Source organism: Leopardus geoffroyi, chromosome C1 (genome assembly GCF_018350155.1).
Source record: "Leopardus geoffroyi isolate Oge1 chromosome C1, O.geoffroyi_Oge1_pat1.0, whole genome shotgun sequence".
NCBI lineage: Eukaryota > Metazoa > Chordata > Mammalia > Carnivora > Felidae > Leopardus > Leopardus geoffroyi.
This window is the reverse complement of record NC_059328.1, coordinates 210,481,651-210,498,881: the sequence shown is the minus strand read 5'-3', so window position 1 is coordinate 210,498,881 and position 17,231 is coordinate 210,481,651. Positions and strand designations below refer to the sequence as shown.

At 44.5% G+C, this 17,231-nt stretch overlaps 2 protein-coding genes across 11 annotated transcripts in view; one reads left to right on the top strand and one right to left on the bottom strand.

Annotated features, from left to right (window-relative positions):
- COL4A3 (collagen type IV alpha 3 chain) overlaps window positions 1–3,201 on the bottom strand; it is a 134,345-nt gene extending 131,144 nt beyond the window's left edge. For both annotated transcript variants that reach the window (XM_045481520.1, XM_045481521.1), the window contains exon 1: window positions 2,925–3,201. In XM_045481520.1, the coding sequence (XP_045337476.1) occupies window positions 2,925–3,011 (87 nt within the window). In that variant the 5' untranslated portion in view covers window positions 3,012–3,201. The remainder of the gene's footprint in view (window positions 1–2,924) is intronic.
- Window positions 3,202–3,250: 49 nt separating this feature from the next.
- Window positions 3,251–17,231, top strand: part of COL4A4 (collagen type IV alpha 4 chain) — a 131,927-nt gene continuing 117,946 nt past the window's right edge. For 5 of the 9 annotated variants that reach the window (XM_045481516.1, XM_045481515.1, XM_045481510.1 and 2 more), the window contains exons 1-2: window positions 3,615–3,727; window positions 5,460–5,622. The gene's annotated coding sequence lies outside the window, so the exon portion shown is untranslated. Of the gene's footprint in view, window positions 3,342–3,614; window positions 3,728–5,459; window positions 5,623–14,991; window positions 15,014–15,104; window positions 15,414–17,231 lie in introns of those variants that run through there. The other 4 variants (XM_045481512.1, XM_045481511.1, XM_045481513.1 and 1 more) reach the window with 4 other exon arrangements.

The following is a 17,231-nucleotide window of genomic DNA, read 5'->3' as shown; positions in this document are numbered from 1 at the left end:
GGTTCAAGTTGCTGAGCTGGGCCTGGCCATGGCGGTAGAACCAGAGGATGAGCTGAACAGACAGGTCAGGGACTGGTTTTCACTCAGGGCACTTCAGAACAAACTGTGTGGGTGGACAGTTCCACCCAGTCTGAACTCAGAATGTGGGCTCAACATCGCTACTCTCTCCCTGTTTTGAGAAACTGCTAAAATCAAATTGCAGAAATTTAGAGCAAAGTGATGTTTGTAACTAGTGCAGCACCAAGATGATAAATACCGTGGCTCAAAGGCTCAATTTAGCCAGCACCTACACATTATTTGGCCCCAAGTTTATTTAGCCCTTTACAAAAAATATGGTGTGTTTTGTAAAGTTTTGACTTATTTGCTAACATCTAGACTTTGAGAGATTTCTAATGGAAATTGGACACTACCACGCCCCCCCCCCCCCCCAACTGCCCCTGCTTCTCCGCTGAGAAAAGCAGGGATTCTGGCATTATTGATCTTGGAGTCTAGAATGCCCACAAATGGTTGGCCCTGAAGACTGGCCCCTACTCCATGGCCTGACTCATTATCTCACCTGCTGGCCTCACCAGGGGTTTCAGCCTCATTTTACAGATGAGAAAACTGAGGTTCAGAGAGGTCAAGTGCCCTGCCCAATGCCAGAGTTACCCTGTGGAGGGAGCCTTGCTGGCTGGCACTCTTTGGACAAGTTACTGGTTAACTTATGATTCCTTTTCTCTACAGACATTTCATGGTTTCTAATGACACTTTTTATGTAATTCAGCAAGTGCAATGGAAAGGATACTTCTTATAAATAGTAACAAAGACTTACTTCAAGTGATGATAAAAATAATACAAATGGATTAATTGTAATATCAGCAAGAAAGTCACCGAGATTTGGCCAAATTCAAGACAGAAATTTTACATGTAAAAAAAAGAATAAGGGAATATGACAACATAATTAGAAATTGGTATAATTAGAGGTTACATGTTCATAGAGCATCACTTTTTCAGGCTGATCTTTACATACCCCTCTTTCTCCATCCTTCCCCAACCTCACCTCTTCTTTGGAGTCTGGAAGGATGTGCAAACCCTGCTCTGGACCTCCCACAACATATACTCCCTTTAGGTTTCTTGGTTGTTGGACTTATTTGCTCCTGGATTAAAGTTGGTAGACAATCTACATTGACTTAAATGAGATTACTATAGCATGCTCAGAAGTATTGGGTTGGGCATTCCTAGTCTATGCAAAGTGCATTTTTGTTAGAACCAGCTACATGAAGAGATTACATGGCTCACAAAATCCTTTAGAATGTAAAACACTAAGTCACCTAAGTGTAAATTAATAGGGGGATGATTCAATTAACTTTGGCATATTCATATATTGTGGAAAGTCATGCAACAGGACAAAAAGAAAAAGAAGTAAATCTATCTTAAATACTAACATGGACAGGGGCGCCTGGGTGGCTCAGTTGGTTAAGCTCCCAACTCTTGATTTCAGCTCAGATCATGATCTCATGGTTAGTGAGATCGAGCCCCTGTCAGGCTCTGTGCTGGCAGCATGGAGCCTGCTTGAGATTCTATCTCTCCCTTTCTGCACCCCTCTCTCTTTCCCCTCTCATGCTCTCTCTCTCTCTCTCTCTCACACACAAAATAAATTTAAAATAAATAAATAAATTAACTAAATACTAACATGGACAGATCTGTAGGTTGCAAAAGGATACATATAGCATGGTATCAGTTATGTTAAAAACCACCAATAAAATTACATGTTGTTTGTGAGTCTGTTTAGTACGTAAATGCACAGAAAATGTCCACAAAGAAACACGAAGTGGTCAGTGGATGACCTTTGTTTGGACAGGGAGGGAAAGAGGTATGAAGATGCCAAAGAGGGTTTTAGCTTCATCTCTCGTGTCTTAATTTAAAAGAAAAAATAGATAACATGTGGTCATAGACTCTAACGATCTTTATAGGTAACATTTATTTATGTGACTACTGACCTCCAATTATAATCTCAATCATGAAATTGTAAAACAGCTCATCCATGGGAATGACACTGATGCTGCCTTAACACCCAAATTAACTTTTTACGTGTAAAAATCACAAAAGTCATCTGAGAAGTTAAATTTCACTTCCACCGAGTTCAAATCAAGTAAGTCAAACTAGGAATCAAAACACTTTGGAGGACACCCAGTTCATCTTTAATTGCAAAGAATAAGAAGTATGGAGTGCTTTTAAGTGAATCTGGGATCTCTCAAGTTATGAGTCAAAATCAAAGTGACAGACTGCTTAATTCATCCTAACATGAGTTTTATTTCTAAGGTGCTACTAACTTTTCAGTGATGGCATTAGCTTTTCCCAACAGTGCTGACAGAACACTGGAGTGGGAGTTCGAACGAGGGAGAAACCGAGCCCCAGAGAGGTCAGAGTTCAGTGTGAGGTGACAACTAAGAAATGTCAGGGCTGGGGCCCTCTGTGCTCTCTGCCAGGCCATGCTGCCTGCTCTGATTCACCAGTGTGACATCGCATGTCTCTATATCCGGTGTTCTCATCCCTGGCCATTATCTACCCACGTCTGTCTGTCTGTCTATCTATCTATCTATCTATCTATCTATCTATCTATCTATCTATCTATCTGTCATCTACCTCTGGAGTCTATCTATCTACCTACCTACCTACCTACCTATCTATCATCTACCTCTGGAGACTTTCCCCAGTATCCCTGGCTCCTAGGGAATCAGACCAGCTTGCTCCCCGCCTTTCCCAACCAGCCTTCTTCCAGCGTATTCCACCTGTTTTCCCCGGCATCCCGGCTCGCTCGCATCCCCACGCTGCCCGCCCAGGCACGCGCGCACCGGGCAGGGACTCCCAGGACTGCGCCCCGCGGGTGGGGCCCGCGCGTCCCCGGAACGCGGGGCTGGGGGGTCGCGCCGCCCCGCACTCACCTTGCCTGTCGTGGGCGCCGCCGCCAGGAGCACCAGCAGGAGCTGCAGCAGCAGCGCGGGCGGCCTCCGAGCCGTCCCGGGGCGCATGGTGGGCGCCGGCTCAGAGCCCCGGCGTGTCCAGTGACCCGCAGGCTCTGCGGCCACCGCGTCCCTCGCGCGGCGCGGGTTGGGGAGCCCGGCTGTGAAGCTCGCCTCGCCAGCCCGCCCGGGGCGGGTTTTGCAGGGCTCAGCCGCGCCGTCCGTCCCTCCCCACTGAGGCTTTTGACTGCGGCTCCAAGGGAGGGAAGAAGTGGCGCAGGTCCCGCCCTCGTCCCCCCTCCCCTTCAACTCACCAGTCAATGTCCCTCCGAGCCGGGCACCGTGCCCAGGAGCGCAGCGGAGGCCGCGCGCTGCGGGGCAGGTGGGCGCGGATCCAGGGTAAGGGGTTCGCAGAGGATGCTCCCGAGGTCCTGGGGCCGGGGCGGGGCCTGGGGGGCGCGGGTCGGAGGTGGGGAATTTGGGGGTGTGCGCTGGGGAGGCGGCGGAGCGGGGTGGGGGGAGTGGCCAGCGGCCGTGCCCAGATTAAGCGGGAGGCGCGCCGGGCGTCGGCACTCGGGCGGCCCTGCCTGCTCTCGGCTCCCGCGGCGGTGCCCTCTCGCCGCTTCTCCACCCGCCGCCAACGTGCAGCCGCCGCGCCGGGCGGTGAAAGCGCAGGGACCAGGCCGCCGGGTCGCGCGTGGGTTCGGACGCGGCGGAACCGGGACGTGCGCGCCGCGCGGGCTGCGACCGGGCGGCTTCCGGCGCGGCGAGCGTCCCCCCGCGAGGTAAGACGCCCACCGCCCAGTCGGGGCCATCGCAGCCCGCCCCGCCCCCCCCCCCCCCCCCCCCCCAGGCCCCGGGCACCTGCCCTGGGGAGTGCGGGGCGGGGGCGGGCAGTGGAGGAAGCGTGGCCTGTGAGGGTGGCGGGAGGGGCTGCGGGGTTGGGGCCCCGGGGTCACCAGAGGAGAGCTTGTCTGGCTCCCGGGCTTGTCTGCCTGGGCTTGAACTGGGCGCTGTGTGTTGATTAATTTGGAGGCTCGAGTTACCAGCCTGGCAGTCTGGGCACTCGGGAATGCCAAGAGCAGGAGGCAGCTGAGGGGAAAGAGAAAGCCCATCCTATTCTCTGCTACGTTGAACTGGCTTTTCAGGGTAAATCTTATCTGCGGAAACGCAGGGGGAAAACCAAGAGCCAACTTCGTCCTGGGTGTCGAGCTCCTGAGAGGGCCTTTCGTGAACGCGGATACAAACGCGCAGGGTCTTGCTTCTTAGGGCCCTGTCTTCAGATCAGTGAACCGACGTGCCACTCACCACGTTGGTTCCGGGGTGGGGGTGGGGGGTGCATTTAGATCCCTTCTGGGAATCATGTCATTACATACAGAAAAATTCAATTAAATCAGAATCACTTCTACTGGAGTACAAATCAGAGCATCAAAGTGGTGATACAGCCACAGAGGTGCAACCTTATCGTTGCACTGAAGACCCCTCTGTCTAACGGCAGATCCGTTCAACAACTGTAATCTCCAGTAATGGTGACGGCAAAACTAAGATGTGAAAGTATTAGCGGATGCAAACTCCCAAGAAGTGCCCATGCTATTGTGGTTGGTAGCCTGTATTCATCACTGCCGGAAACGGGGAACTTCCAGGAAAGGTTAGAGAAAAGGGACATGGGCTTTTTGTTGCCATACGTTCACAGGCCACCTGAATTCCATCTCCATGTTAAGCGCCCCTGCTTTGGGGCAGTGTTGCTGACATCTGCAGTAGATGGCCATCAAATGCCAAGTGTGAAATGTGTGGTTTGGTCAGTGATTGTGGGGAACCACTTGCTGGCACTTAGAATAGGGTTGATTATTGTGTTAGACCTATGTAGCCATGTACATAGGCAAAACCCTAACAGCGGATGGATGAAGACATCTCCTCTCCCCCCCCGCCACCCTTTTTTTTTTTTTTTTTTTTTGGCTGGAGAGTCTTCCCTCTGTTTTTCATGCCAGCGATTGTCAACTGTGGCTGTGCATTAGAAGCTCCTAAGAAGTTCTAAAAATCCTGATACCCAATGCATCCCAAGCCAGTCACAGCAGACCTTTCAGGGGTAGGACTCAGGTGTGTTGTAAAATTCCCTGGAAATTCCCATGTGCAACTGTGTTTGAGAGCTACTGTTTTATATGCAAACTTTGGTTAGCTGAATTGAATTAGGGTCTCTTCTTTGTAGAAAAATCAAAAGGACATATATTAAACTCTTTAGCACACATAATGTTGCATTGTGGTACAGAGTAGCTTCTCCCTATTGACAGGGAAGACTCTTAAGGAACCTTCTCCTGGCACCCTTGTTAGGTAGGACATCAGGTGCTCAGTTGATGAAATATGAGTGTCCAAGAATTCCAAAAGATGTATGATAATATTCTATGAACTCACATTACTTCGTAGACAAAAAAAAAAAAAAAAAAAAAAAATCAAAACAAAACAAAACAAAACAAAAAAACCCTCAATGCTAGTGCTGAATCCCCTCTCTTTTAATTCCAGAAGATTTCTCCATTTTGGATTTCAATTCCTTTTCCTGAAACCAAGTCATTTTGAAAGAAGATCAGACTTGGCTTTGTCGACTTTGAAATGGGAGGCAGCCATCAACTGCAAGTTGCTTCTGATGCTGCAACAGAGCAGGAAAGGAACCTGTGATGTAAACACGGTAAGGAGGAAGCAGTTGTTAAGAGCTTGGTCTCTGGGGTAGACTCTGGATTTTGAGTCCTTTCCATACTTGCTAGTGTGAGCTAAACTATCTGGGCTGGAGTCTTCTCTTCTGTAAAATGGGTGTAATCATGGTCCCCACCTCAAGGAGCTGTAGGAATCCAGTGCAGCGAGGCATTAGAAGCTCTTTGTCCAGGGTCTTCCCCAAACAAGCACATTTCGGGATCTGATTCTCCAGGCACATAAAGGAAAGTAGGGTGAACGCGATTAGAAATGGCGGCACAAGATAGAGATGCTCTTCTCAACTCAGTAGGAGTAGGAGTTCCTCAGTAGGAAAGGGCAAGGGCCAAACACGCCCCACTGGCTCCCTTGAGGTCAACCCACTACTAAGACATCTAGAACAATGTTACTTGGCATCCTGAGAGCAGTAGCTTCGGCATTCTGGAGAGCTGGTTACAAATGCAGAGTCTCAGGGCACCTGGCTGGCTCAGTCAGCAGAACACGTGACTCTAGATCTCAGCTTTGGGAGTTCGAGCCCCGTGTTGGGCATGGACCCTACTCAAAAAAAAAAAAAAAAAAAATGCAGAATCCTAGGCACTACCCCAGACCCATTGAATCAGAGCCTGCATTCACCAAGGTCTCCCACTGATTCCTCCTCACATTAAACTTTGAGAAGTGGCTTGTCTAAAAGCCAGATTTTACCACCCATCCCTCACCTCCCCACCACATACATACACTCTCCTTTGGTACAGTGTTGTATACCTGAAACTAATGTAATATTCTGTGTCAACTATACTTCAATTAAAAAAAAAATAGTCACACCCAGACACACATAGACACACAAAATGTTTGGTACACTCACTAGGTAGTGTCAGTAAACCAGAATTCTTGGGGTGAAGGGACTTGATTTTTCACCGTTGGTTCTTAAAATGTGGTAAAGTAGAAGGAAAGGGGGGGATGGCTCTTTTTGTACGTACAAAGGACACAGAGATCTCTACTTTTGATGTTGATGGCAGATGAAGGTTTTGAACAAAATGAAGTGGTCGTTGCCTTTGACAAGCCTTATATTTATTATTTTGCCCGTTTTCCATAATGACAACATCATGTGGGTTTTCTACACGGTACGTAAATATATAGTGGTCGCTTCCTTCCCTTTGAGTGTAAGCCCCGTGAGGGTAGGGGTCCTTTTGGCGTTCTTTACTGTTGGTAAATGAACGACTTAAGTGATGTAACCAGTTGCCTCAGGATTCACACCCAGGTCTGTTTTCTTCCAAAGTTCCTGATCTTTCTGTAGCCTTTATTGTACAGGGATGTGCCTCTGCTTTCGATGAGGTGGCCGTAGCTCCTCCTTTCCTTAATCTTTTTTTTTTTCTTTGCTTCATCTCCCCATTTAGCCATCCCTTTTCTTTCAAAAACCTTCTCTTTGCAGCACCTCGAAAACAGACGTTTAGGTTGTTTTCGAGTCTCAGAGTCATTATCATCTCCTGTCAGCTCTTTTCCATTTTACATCTCTGGATTCCTTCACTGCTTTTCTAAGCTCCTGCCTAGTTCGTGCACTTACCAGCTATGGATTACAGTAGCCTTCTAGCCAGTGCCCTGCAAGTTCCCTCTGAAACCCATCTTCTAAGACATTGTCGGAGTTCCACTTAAAATTGCACGTCGTATGGGAAAAGACCGATTGCTTTTGGAGCAGTTAGAAACAGTCCCCAAATTTCAGAGGCTTCCAGTAACAAGATTTTCCCTCTCTGTTTACATTACATATTCACCCCAGAGTGTGGGGAGGCGAGAGAGGGGAGGATGCTTTGCTTATGATAGCCACTCAGGAACCTCCTGGAAATTCCCATGCAACATGTTCTCTCATCTCAGAAGAGGGAGAGGATGTGTCAAGTAAGAAACTGCTCTGAAAGCTTCCACGGGGATGTGGCTCATACTCATTATACTAAACGCGCGTTTCATTGGCCAAAGTGGTCACTTGACCACACTTCATTTTGTAAGGGATGGGGAAAGACTACCACACGCCTGCAAAGAGGGCTGGAAATATTTGGTGAATGTTAGTAATGCCCATCATCTACATGGTAGCACTTGCTTACTTTAAAGCCTCCAGAAACCCTTCTTTGTCTGCTTTGCAGCTGATTCCACGCTTCTTAGAATAGAACAGGGTGGTCTAAAATCAACTTTTTGTACTGCATTTTACTTTTCTGGATTACAAGGCCTTTGAGGGCGGGTACAGAAGGCGATGTTTTTTTTTTTTTTAACATAATAGATGCAAAATTAATTTACTGAGTTATGATTTTTGTACAAGAAACAGCCAGTACCTATCTAAAGTACACGACGTGAGGAGCTTCACAGGTGCATTCATCCTGTGCCACCAACACCACAGTCACAACGCAGAGCTTTTCTCTCGCTTGCTGCCCCTTTGCAGCCCATCTCTCGCCACTCCCGTCCCCAGGCAAACATCGATCTGCTTTCTGTCACTGTAGATTGCTTGGCATTTTCTGGAATTTTATACAAATGGAATCAAACAGTGCGTCCCCTTTGTGTCTGGCTTCTTTGACTCAGCGGAATGCTGGTGAGATCCCTCCGTGCCGTGTGTAACAGCAGTTTGTTCCTGTTGCTTCCACCGGATGCGTATCAGCTTTTCAAACGCCGTTTACCAGCGGTTGGACATTTGATTTGTCTCCAGTTAGGGGGCTGTTACAAATAAAGCGGCCGTGGATACTTGTGCGCAAGGCTTGTGTGCCTGTGTGCTTCCGGTGCTCTCGAATAAATGCCTAGAAGTGACATGGCTAGACCACAGGGTAGGTGTATGTTTAATTACAAAAGAAGCTGTTTTCCAAAGTAGTTGTATCATTCTGTGTTCTCACCTGGATTCTGTGTTCTCACCCACATTCCGTGTTCTCCCCCATATTCTGTGTTCTCCTCCGCAATGTGTGAGAGCTCTAGCTCCCGCATATATTTCTGACACATTCTTTTGTTATCCTCAATCTTTTTAATTTTCTTCTTTTTTTTTTTTAACTTTATTTTGAGAGAGGGAGAGAGAGCACGAGCAGAGGAAGGGCAGAGAGAAAGGGAGAGAGAGAATCCTAAGCAGGCTCCATGCTGTCAGCACGGAGCCCGACGTGAGGCTGGATCCCATGACTGTGAGATCATGACCTGAGCTGGAATCAAGAGTCTGGATGCTCAACCGACTGAGTCACCCAGGCGCCCCTGTCTTCTTAGTTTTATTCTGATGGTTATACAGTGGTGTGTCAATGTGTTTTTTTCTTTTTTTCATTTGCCTGATAACTAATGATGCTCAGCCTCGTTTCATGTACTTCTTAACCATTCGTAGAACTTCTTTTGTGAGGTGTCTGTTCAAATCTATTCCCCATTTTAAAAACATTGATTGTTTGGGGTGCCTGGGTGGCTCAGTCGGTTAAGTGTCCATCTCTTGATTTCGGCTTGGGTCATGATCTCATGGTTCATGAGATCGAGCCCCTGTGTTGGGCTCTGCACTGACACTGTGGAGCCTGCTTGGATTTCTCTCTCTCTCTCTGTTCCTCCCCTGCTCTCTCTCGAACTCTCCCTCGAGCTTGAGCTCTCTCTCAAATAAACAAGCTTAAGAATAAAAAATAAAAAAAAAATGTTCCTCTTCTTACTGTTGAGTTGTATTAGTTGTTTATATATATATATATATATATATTATTTTATTATTAAAACAATTTTTTTTCAATGTTGGTTCATTTTTGAGAGACAGAGACGGAGCGCAAACAGGGGAGGAGCAGAGAGAGAGAGAGAGAGAGAGAGACAAAATCTGAAGCAGGCTCCAGGGTCTGAGCTGTCAGCACTGAGCCCAACGCAGGGCTCGAGCCCATGAGCCAAGAGATCATGACCCGAGCCGAAGTTGGATGCTTAACCGACTGAGCCACCCAGGCGCCCCAGGATCTGTTTTAAATTTGCTTTTCTTATACGGATATCCAGCTGTTCCAGCACCATTTGTTGAAAAGACTTCTCTTTCTCCACTAAATCGTCTTGATCTTAATAGAAAATCAATTAATTGTCTATATTTGGGTCTTTTATTTGTTCCTCTCATATACCTGTCTCTTCTTTCACCAATGTTACATTTCCTTAGTACTATAGCTTTCGAGCAGGTTCTTGAAAGCAGGGTATGCAAGTTCTCCAACTTTGTTGTTGGTTTTTTAAAAAATAGCTTATGCTGTCCTAGATAATTTGAACTTACGTATATGTGTATTTGATCAGCTCACGTCGTGTTAAGGACAGTGGTGTCTACATTCATGAGGGGTATTCATCTGTAGTTTTCTTGTAATATCCTCATCTAGTTGGTATTTGAGTAATACTTACCTCATAAAATGAGTTGCCTAGCATTCTATCTTCTATTTTCTGTAAGAGTATTTGAAGAATTGATGTCATTTCTCCCTTAAATATTTGATAGAATTCACCGGTGAAGCCAGCTGACCCTGGAGTTTTCCTTGCGGAAGGTTTTGAATTTCATTTAATTATCGTGAATTTAATTGGTATAGGGCTATGCAGATTTTCTGTTGCTTCCTGTGTCAGTTTTGATAATTTTCATCTTTCTTGGAATGTGTTCATTTTTTATACATTATCAAATGTATTAGTATATAATTGCTCAGAAGATTCTGATCTTTTTAAAAACATTTTTAATGTTTACTTTTGAGAAAGAGAGAGAGAGAGAGAGAGAGCACACACACACAAGCGGGGGAGGGGCAGAGAGTGAGGGAGACATAGAATCAGAAGCAGGCTCCAGGCTCTGAGCTGTCAGCACAGAGCCTGACGCAGGGCTTGAACCCATGAACTGTGAAATCATGACCTAAGCTGAAGTCGGACTCTTAACCGACTTGAGCCACCCAGGCCCCCCTGATCTTTTTAATACCTGTAGATCTGTCATGTTTTCCCCTTTGTCATTTTTGACAATGGTAATTTATCAAGTTGATCAATTTTATTTACCTTTTTAAAAACTGAAGAGCCAAGGTTAGAGTTTCATTCATTGTTCTCTATTGCTTGAGTGCTTTTTCTTCTGTAGAGTTTCTGTTCTACCTTTATTATTTCTTAGCTTTGATTAATTTGTTCTTCTTTTCCTCATTTTCCAGAATAGGAGCTTAGATAATTGATTTAGACTTTTCTTCTTTCCTAATATGAACATTTATAGATATATTTTCTTTGCCTGTGTTGGGTAAGTTATATCCCATAAATTTTGATGTGTTGTTTTCATTTTCACTCAGTTCAAAATATTTTCTTTGACTCATGGGTTATTTGGAGTGTGTTAATTTCCAAATATTTGGAAATTTCCTAGGTGGTTTATGAAGTTGAGTCTGAATTCAATTCTCCACAAGATTTCAATCTTTTGGAATCTATTGAGATTGTTTCATGTTCCAGTGTATGGTCTATCTTGGTAAACACACTACATCCACGTGGGGGAAAGAATATATATTCAGTAGTTGTTGGGTGTAGTCTTTTATATATATAAATTAGGGCAGGGTGGTTGATGGTGTTGTTCAGATCTTCTGTGTCTTGACTGATACTTTCTACCTTGTTCTATCAAATACCAAGAGAAGAGTTAGTCTCCCAAGTATGTTTGAAAAATTATTTCTTTTTTTAGTTTTTTAGTTTTTGCTTCCCGTATTTTGAAGTTCTGCTACTAAGTCCCTATATTTATGATATGTGTCGCTTTCTGGTATATTAACTTTCTGATCCGTATCGTGTTGCTTCCTATTTTCAAATCTCTTATGTGCCATTGGCAGAGCCAGTCTGCCTTTCTTGTATGTACTATTTGTGTGGGAGATGTTTTCCTGGCCTTTGCTTTCAATATATTTGTGTCTTTTTATTTAAAGTGTGTATTTTATGGCATATAGTTGGCTTTTTCTTTTTTAAATCAAGTATGGCAGTCTTTGCCTTTTAGTAGGAATTTTTAGTATATTTTCATATAAAGTAGTTGATAGGATTATAGTTAGGTCTGCCATTTCTCCATTTATTTTCTGTCTCAGTTCCTTTTTTGGGGATTCTTTTATGTTATTCAATTTTTTTAGTATTCCATTTTAATTTTTCATTGGCTTCTACTTATATATTTCTGAATTGTTTTTAGTGGTTACTTTAGTGATTACAATACACATCTTTAACTTTCCCCGATCTACTTAAAAGTAATATTGATTACTTCAGGTAAAGAAAATTCATTTTAGTATCTACAGGGCCTAGCATGGTATTTGATACAAAATGGTAGATGGATATGCAGAAGGTTGAAACTAGACCACTTTCTCACACCATTCACAAAAATAAACTCAAAATGGATAAAGGACCTGAATGTGAGACAGGAAACCATCAAAACCTTAGAGGAGAAAGCAGGGAAAGACCTCTCTGACCTCAGCCGTAGCAATCTCTTACTCGACACATCCCCAAAGGCAAGGGAATTAAAAGCAAAAGTGAATTACTGGGACCTTATGAAGATAAAAAGCTTCTGCACAGCAAAGGAAACAAGCAACAAAACTAAAAGCCTTTTCTAACCTTTCTCTAATATGTTGTGCATGGGAGCTCTTTTGCTCCTACAGGGTATTAGGAAGGAAGGAAACAAACATGTTCTGAGCCACTACCACATGTCAGGCACTGTGCTAGGCACTAGTGTAGACTCATGTAATTCTCTCAGGGATTAATTTCACATGCTGAGAAGTCAGAAGCTCAGAGGAGTTATGTACTTGCTCAGGGTTACAAGGCTAAGTGGTCAAGATCTGAGCACAAGGCTTTCTAACTCCAGAACCTGCTGTTATCCCTAACCGTGAGATGCATGGACCAGGAGAAGAAGGCAGATTTTCTCTGTGGAGGAGGGGAGAAGTCACCAAAGGCACACGTCAGCCTCACAGTACGTCAGCCTCACAGTACGGGTGGGCCCTGCCTGTTGGGATTATGGGGTGTTACTGCCAGAGCTCAACACAAAGGCAGTTCCCAGAGGTCTGAAAGGTCCAGAGAAATCAGATAGAGTCACCCGGCCCTGCCCAGAGGGGAAAATCACAGACCTAGAGAAACCTGGGAGAATAGTGTTTTTGACAAGAGACATACAGCATTTTGAGTCAAGAATGTCATTCTTAGCTTGGAGGCGAAGGGCCCATCTGGTTTTGAAAATCCATTGTGTATTTTTAGAGCATATATCACCTCCATGCGGTTCCCAAGCAGTGACATTATTATGGTTGTTGTCAACTTTTCTGTTGATATTGGGAGGAGTCCTCAAGGAGAAAATGATAATAAAAGCCTATGTTGGCAGAATAGTAGGTTAGCTGAGATATGGTCCAGTTGGCTTTGGACTAGCAGATTCAACTCTAAGGTCAACTGAGGACTGCATAGCACTCTTAAACAATTCAACTGAACCTGCAGGGAAGGCAAGGTGGGGGCGGGATTGGCCGTAATCCAGCAGCATGCTGGTCAGGTTGGAACTCAGAGTCATTCTCAAGAATTTACTTGAGTAGTTCTCAAAGTTTTTCCGTGTTGCTTCTCAGAGAACATGAAGCTCCAACCACATTCCAGTGGTTCATGGACCACACAGATTCATGACCTGCTTTATAAGCCTTGTGATACTTACTTGTTGAGATGGACTGTTTTTGCTAAAAAGCTCAAACCAATCTGAACTCTTTGAACGTCTGCAGGTAGAGTCAACCCAAGAATATGGGATTTTCTAAATACCAAAACCAAATAAGCAGCTTATATGTTGGGGAAAGGTTGAGTCATCTCTTAACATGGGAAGTGTAAGCCTCGAAAGGAGATGTCCGGCCACTGAGGTGGACACAGCATTGTCATTCTTTTTCTGGGAGCACTTTTCTATCCTTCGAGGCCCTTTTCTTACTTGTTTGCAAAGATGAGCCTTTAGGAATTCTATTTTGGAAAGATAAAGGTATATACAAATAGGTGTTCAGACTATCAGAAAAATTTCACCTTGGAGAGTCTTCAGATAGTTCAGTGTCAGAAGGTCAAAAGAAAGAACATGTAGATATTAAGTTAATAGGAATTCATTTCACTGAAAGAACAAAAATATTATTATTTAAAAACGCTCAAAGACTTAATGTTACTTTGGAAAAGAAAAGACATCATACTTACATTACCTTTTTGCGACTGGAAGATTCTGATACTCAGTCTCCTGCTATCCGGTCCTGTAATCTTGACCATTCCCTGCTCCCATCCCCCGGTCGATGAGAACCCAAGCAGGGTGTATTTCTTTTCAAGATTGGGTTGCAGAGAAAACAAATTCCCCGTAGTAGAAATAATGATTTAGAAGGTCTCAGATCTTGTTCCCAGACATAGCATTTGGAAAACATCGAGCAAAGACTCATGAGGAGTCCCAGGGGAATTGAGTCCAGGAACGTTCATAAAGGAGTGAAAAAAAAAATCAGCCCAGGGAGTTGGAAAAAGAGAAGCTAATGATATTTGCTGTATAAGCTAGAGCTTACTGAAATAAATACAGGCTGGGAAAGAGCCTGTGGACCTTACTTTGGTTGTTGAACGAGGCTGATGTTCAGAGATCCAGGATCTTTGAGGGAGATCTTCTGGGGGATCCTCTGGGGGAACCTCCAAGAGAGCTTCCTGTTGGGGTGTCCAGCCTTGGGACCAGCTATGGGGGCAGAGCAATGCTTTTCATCAGACTTGGCTGGACAGGTCAGTTTGCTCAGATAAAGGGAATAGACTATAAGCCTGCATCAGAAATGGGGCAGCTCTTGGGAATGAGCTAGTCTTTCATTCTCTGATGGACCATCAGTCTTTCTCTTTTCACATTTTCCTTTCTTAAAAACCCAATTTTTTATGATTACTGAGGATATCTGTTTGCTCTAAATTCAGGCTTGTGCTTCTCCTAGACCTGTTACAGCCTTCGAATGTCTGACTCTCCTTCGGGGCATCTTCCTCCCCCAGCCCCTTTCTTCTCTTTCCTAAGTCCTGTCTCTGAGAGGAGCCATCCAGTTTGCAGTATCTCCCCTGCCCTGAGCCAGAGCTCTAGGTCAAGCTCTGGGTTGGGCTGCCTCTAGGTCAGGTGGTTATCTTCCTCCACCACGTGGCTGGCTGATGAAAATCTGGAAATCTGGCCGCACCCTCACTTAGCTGGGCTGAAGGCAGGACCTGAGTGGGCCCTGACACAGCAGCCCCTGGAGAATGCTCCCTTCCTGAGAATAACAGTTGACAAACTAAAGCATGTCCTTTGAAAGGTGCAGAACCTTGGCAGAAGTTTCCTAGGTAGGCAATCTCCCAAAGCAGCTGTTTGCATTGTTTGCATATGTCTTGGTGGCATAGGCGTAGCACTTTGGGTTGCAAAGCTTTTTTTTTTTTTTGCTAATAATGATAGACTCCATTGGAAACTCCCTGCCTTGGCCAGTCCTATGTGATGACAGCCATGTATTTTTGAGAAGGTAGGTTAGAAGGACACTGTTCTGAGCGAGAGAGTATTTTTGTTTTGTTGGAAGCTCGGTTGAGACAAAAGTTTTTATGCTCTTAACACAGGCAGTTGCAACGAAGAAACTCCTCTCAGATTGCTGTGGATTACCTGTGTGACTGCGTTTTGAGAACACCGATGCTCACGGTGCAAGCTGATCGTCACATGGGCCCTGAGCATCACGTGCTCAGCTGTTGTGGCGACTTAGTTAGGAGAACAGTTATAAATTCTCCACGACTTGTTCATGGCTAGTTTTGGGCTCGACAGACATGTGGGATTCAGCACGTGCTCATCCAAGGCTTGCTCCGGGTCAAACAGTGAACAAGGCGGTTTTTTACCACTGGCAGCTCCTGGAGAGCAGAGGTCTTCAAGCTGAGGTACATACGCCCTTGGGAGACAGAATGATTCCTAAGAGTTGTGCAGTCAGCTTGGAAGATGAAGTCAAGGAATCAACTTGCAGATTCTCAACTGCTATCATATTCTTTCTTAGAATTGTTCTGTCTGAAGATGGGTCTTTGCTTCATGTTTTCACCACCGCCTTTTACAATTTTTCCTTTTGCTGGTTTTCACCAGAGAAGCATACCCCTCTGCCCCCACCCACCCTGCTTTGCCCCCCGAAGGCAAGATCTGTTTGTGAGGCAGATGCTGGGCAGCGTAAATGCAGGTGCTGAGAACAGAGAACATTCCACCTTTTGGGTTCCACATCCCTGGGCCAGGTGGTTTCTAGTAAGACTTATCAGGTGGTAGATCACTCAAAATGATTCTTGATGATAAATTCTATATTGCTTTTGGCATACAATTTAGGAGAAGTTCAAAGAACTGCATGACATTTATAGAAGAAATTCCTTCCATTCACAAAGTCTTGTTTCTGTGAATAGAATTATTAGAATTTACAGTTTTTAGAAATTATAACGGAAGGAGTACTGTTGCTTGACCCACCTCATTTCTTGACCAGATCTCATTTGTTGATCTGGGCTAAATAAACTATTTGAGAAACCGAAATCCCCAATTCATTCATTGCCGAGTACATTTCCAGTAAAATTTCATTTGTAACGTGTTCAATAATTGTTTATCAAAATTTTATTTATTTATTTATTTATTTATTTTATTATTTTTTTTCAACGTTTATTTATTTTTGGGACAGAGAGAGACAGAGCATGAACGGGGGAGGGGCAGAGAGAGAGGGAGACACAGAATCAGAAACAGGCTCCAGGCTCTGAGCCATCAGCCCAGAGCCTGACGCGGGGCTTGAACTCACGGACCGCGAGATCGTGACCTGGCTGAAGTCGGACGCTTAACCGACTGCGCCACCCAGGCGCCCCATGTTTATCAAAATTTTAATTTATTTGGTTTTGGTGGATTGTATACCACTTATCATCATAATGATAAACACATTGAGGCAAAAACATTTACGACTTAGAGATTTGTGATCATAGGGAATAAAAAAAATAATTTATATACATATTTTTGTCACAGAGAAGCATAGTAAGGTAATCTAGATAAGAATTTCCAAGTATAAAAATACACTGCACTAGGATATACGTGGGGGATGAAATGGAAATATTAGTTCGAGAATGAAAATGAGGTAAAATTTCTAGCTGGTTGAGAACTTGTTGTGCACATATTTTAAGCTGATGGTGGCAAGAACCATCCTTAGAATGATTATGATGGTCCATTGGCTATGTCAGAGTAGGGCTGTAACTCGTTTTGTTTTATAAGTCACCACGTATAATGTTCCAAATTATACACTTAGCACCTTTAAAGAGAAGATGAAAGTGTTTAGATATTAACTCGTAAAAAATGAAAAGGGGGTGTGTGTAACTTAAAAAACATTCTTAGGGGGAGTGTCAGAGCAGACATCTGCAGACTGCTATGCTTAGGTGTCAAATGGCAGAAGGGATCCGTACTGGAGTCAAAACCCCCCAGGTCTACCCATTTATTAGCCCTGTGAATTTGCACCAGTTACTTAAACTGACCCAAGCTGGTTTTCCTTCACAACTGAACTAATACTTTCCTTACTGAATTGTGGTGAAGGAAGTGATTTGATGTGCCCAGCACTCTTAGCAGAAAGTCCAAGGTGTAATTAGTGTCCATGCCTCTCCACTTCCCCCAAGGCTGTAACGATCCCTCTTTCCATGGCCCTCTTTCTTCCTTTCTGCATCACCTCATGTGTATTCAAAGTTGGCCTTATCTTA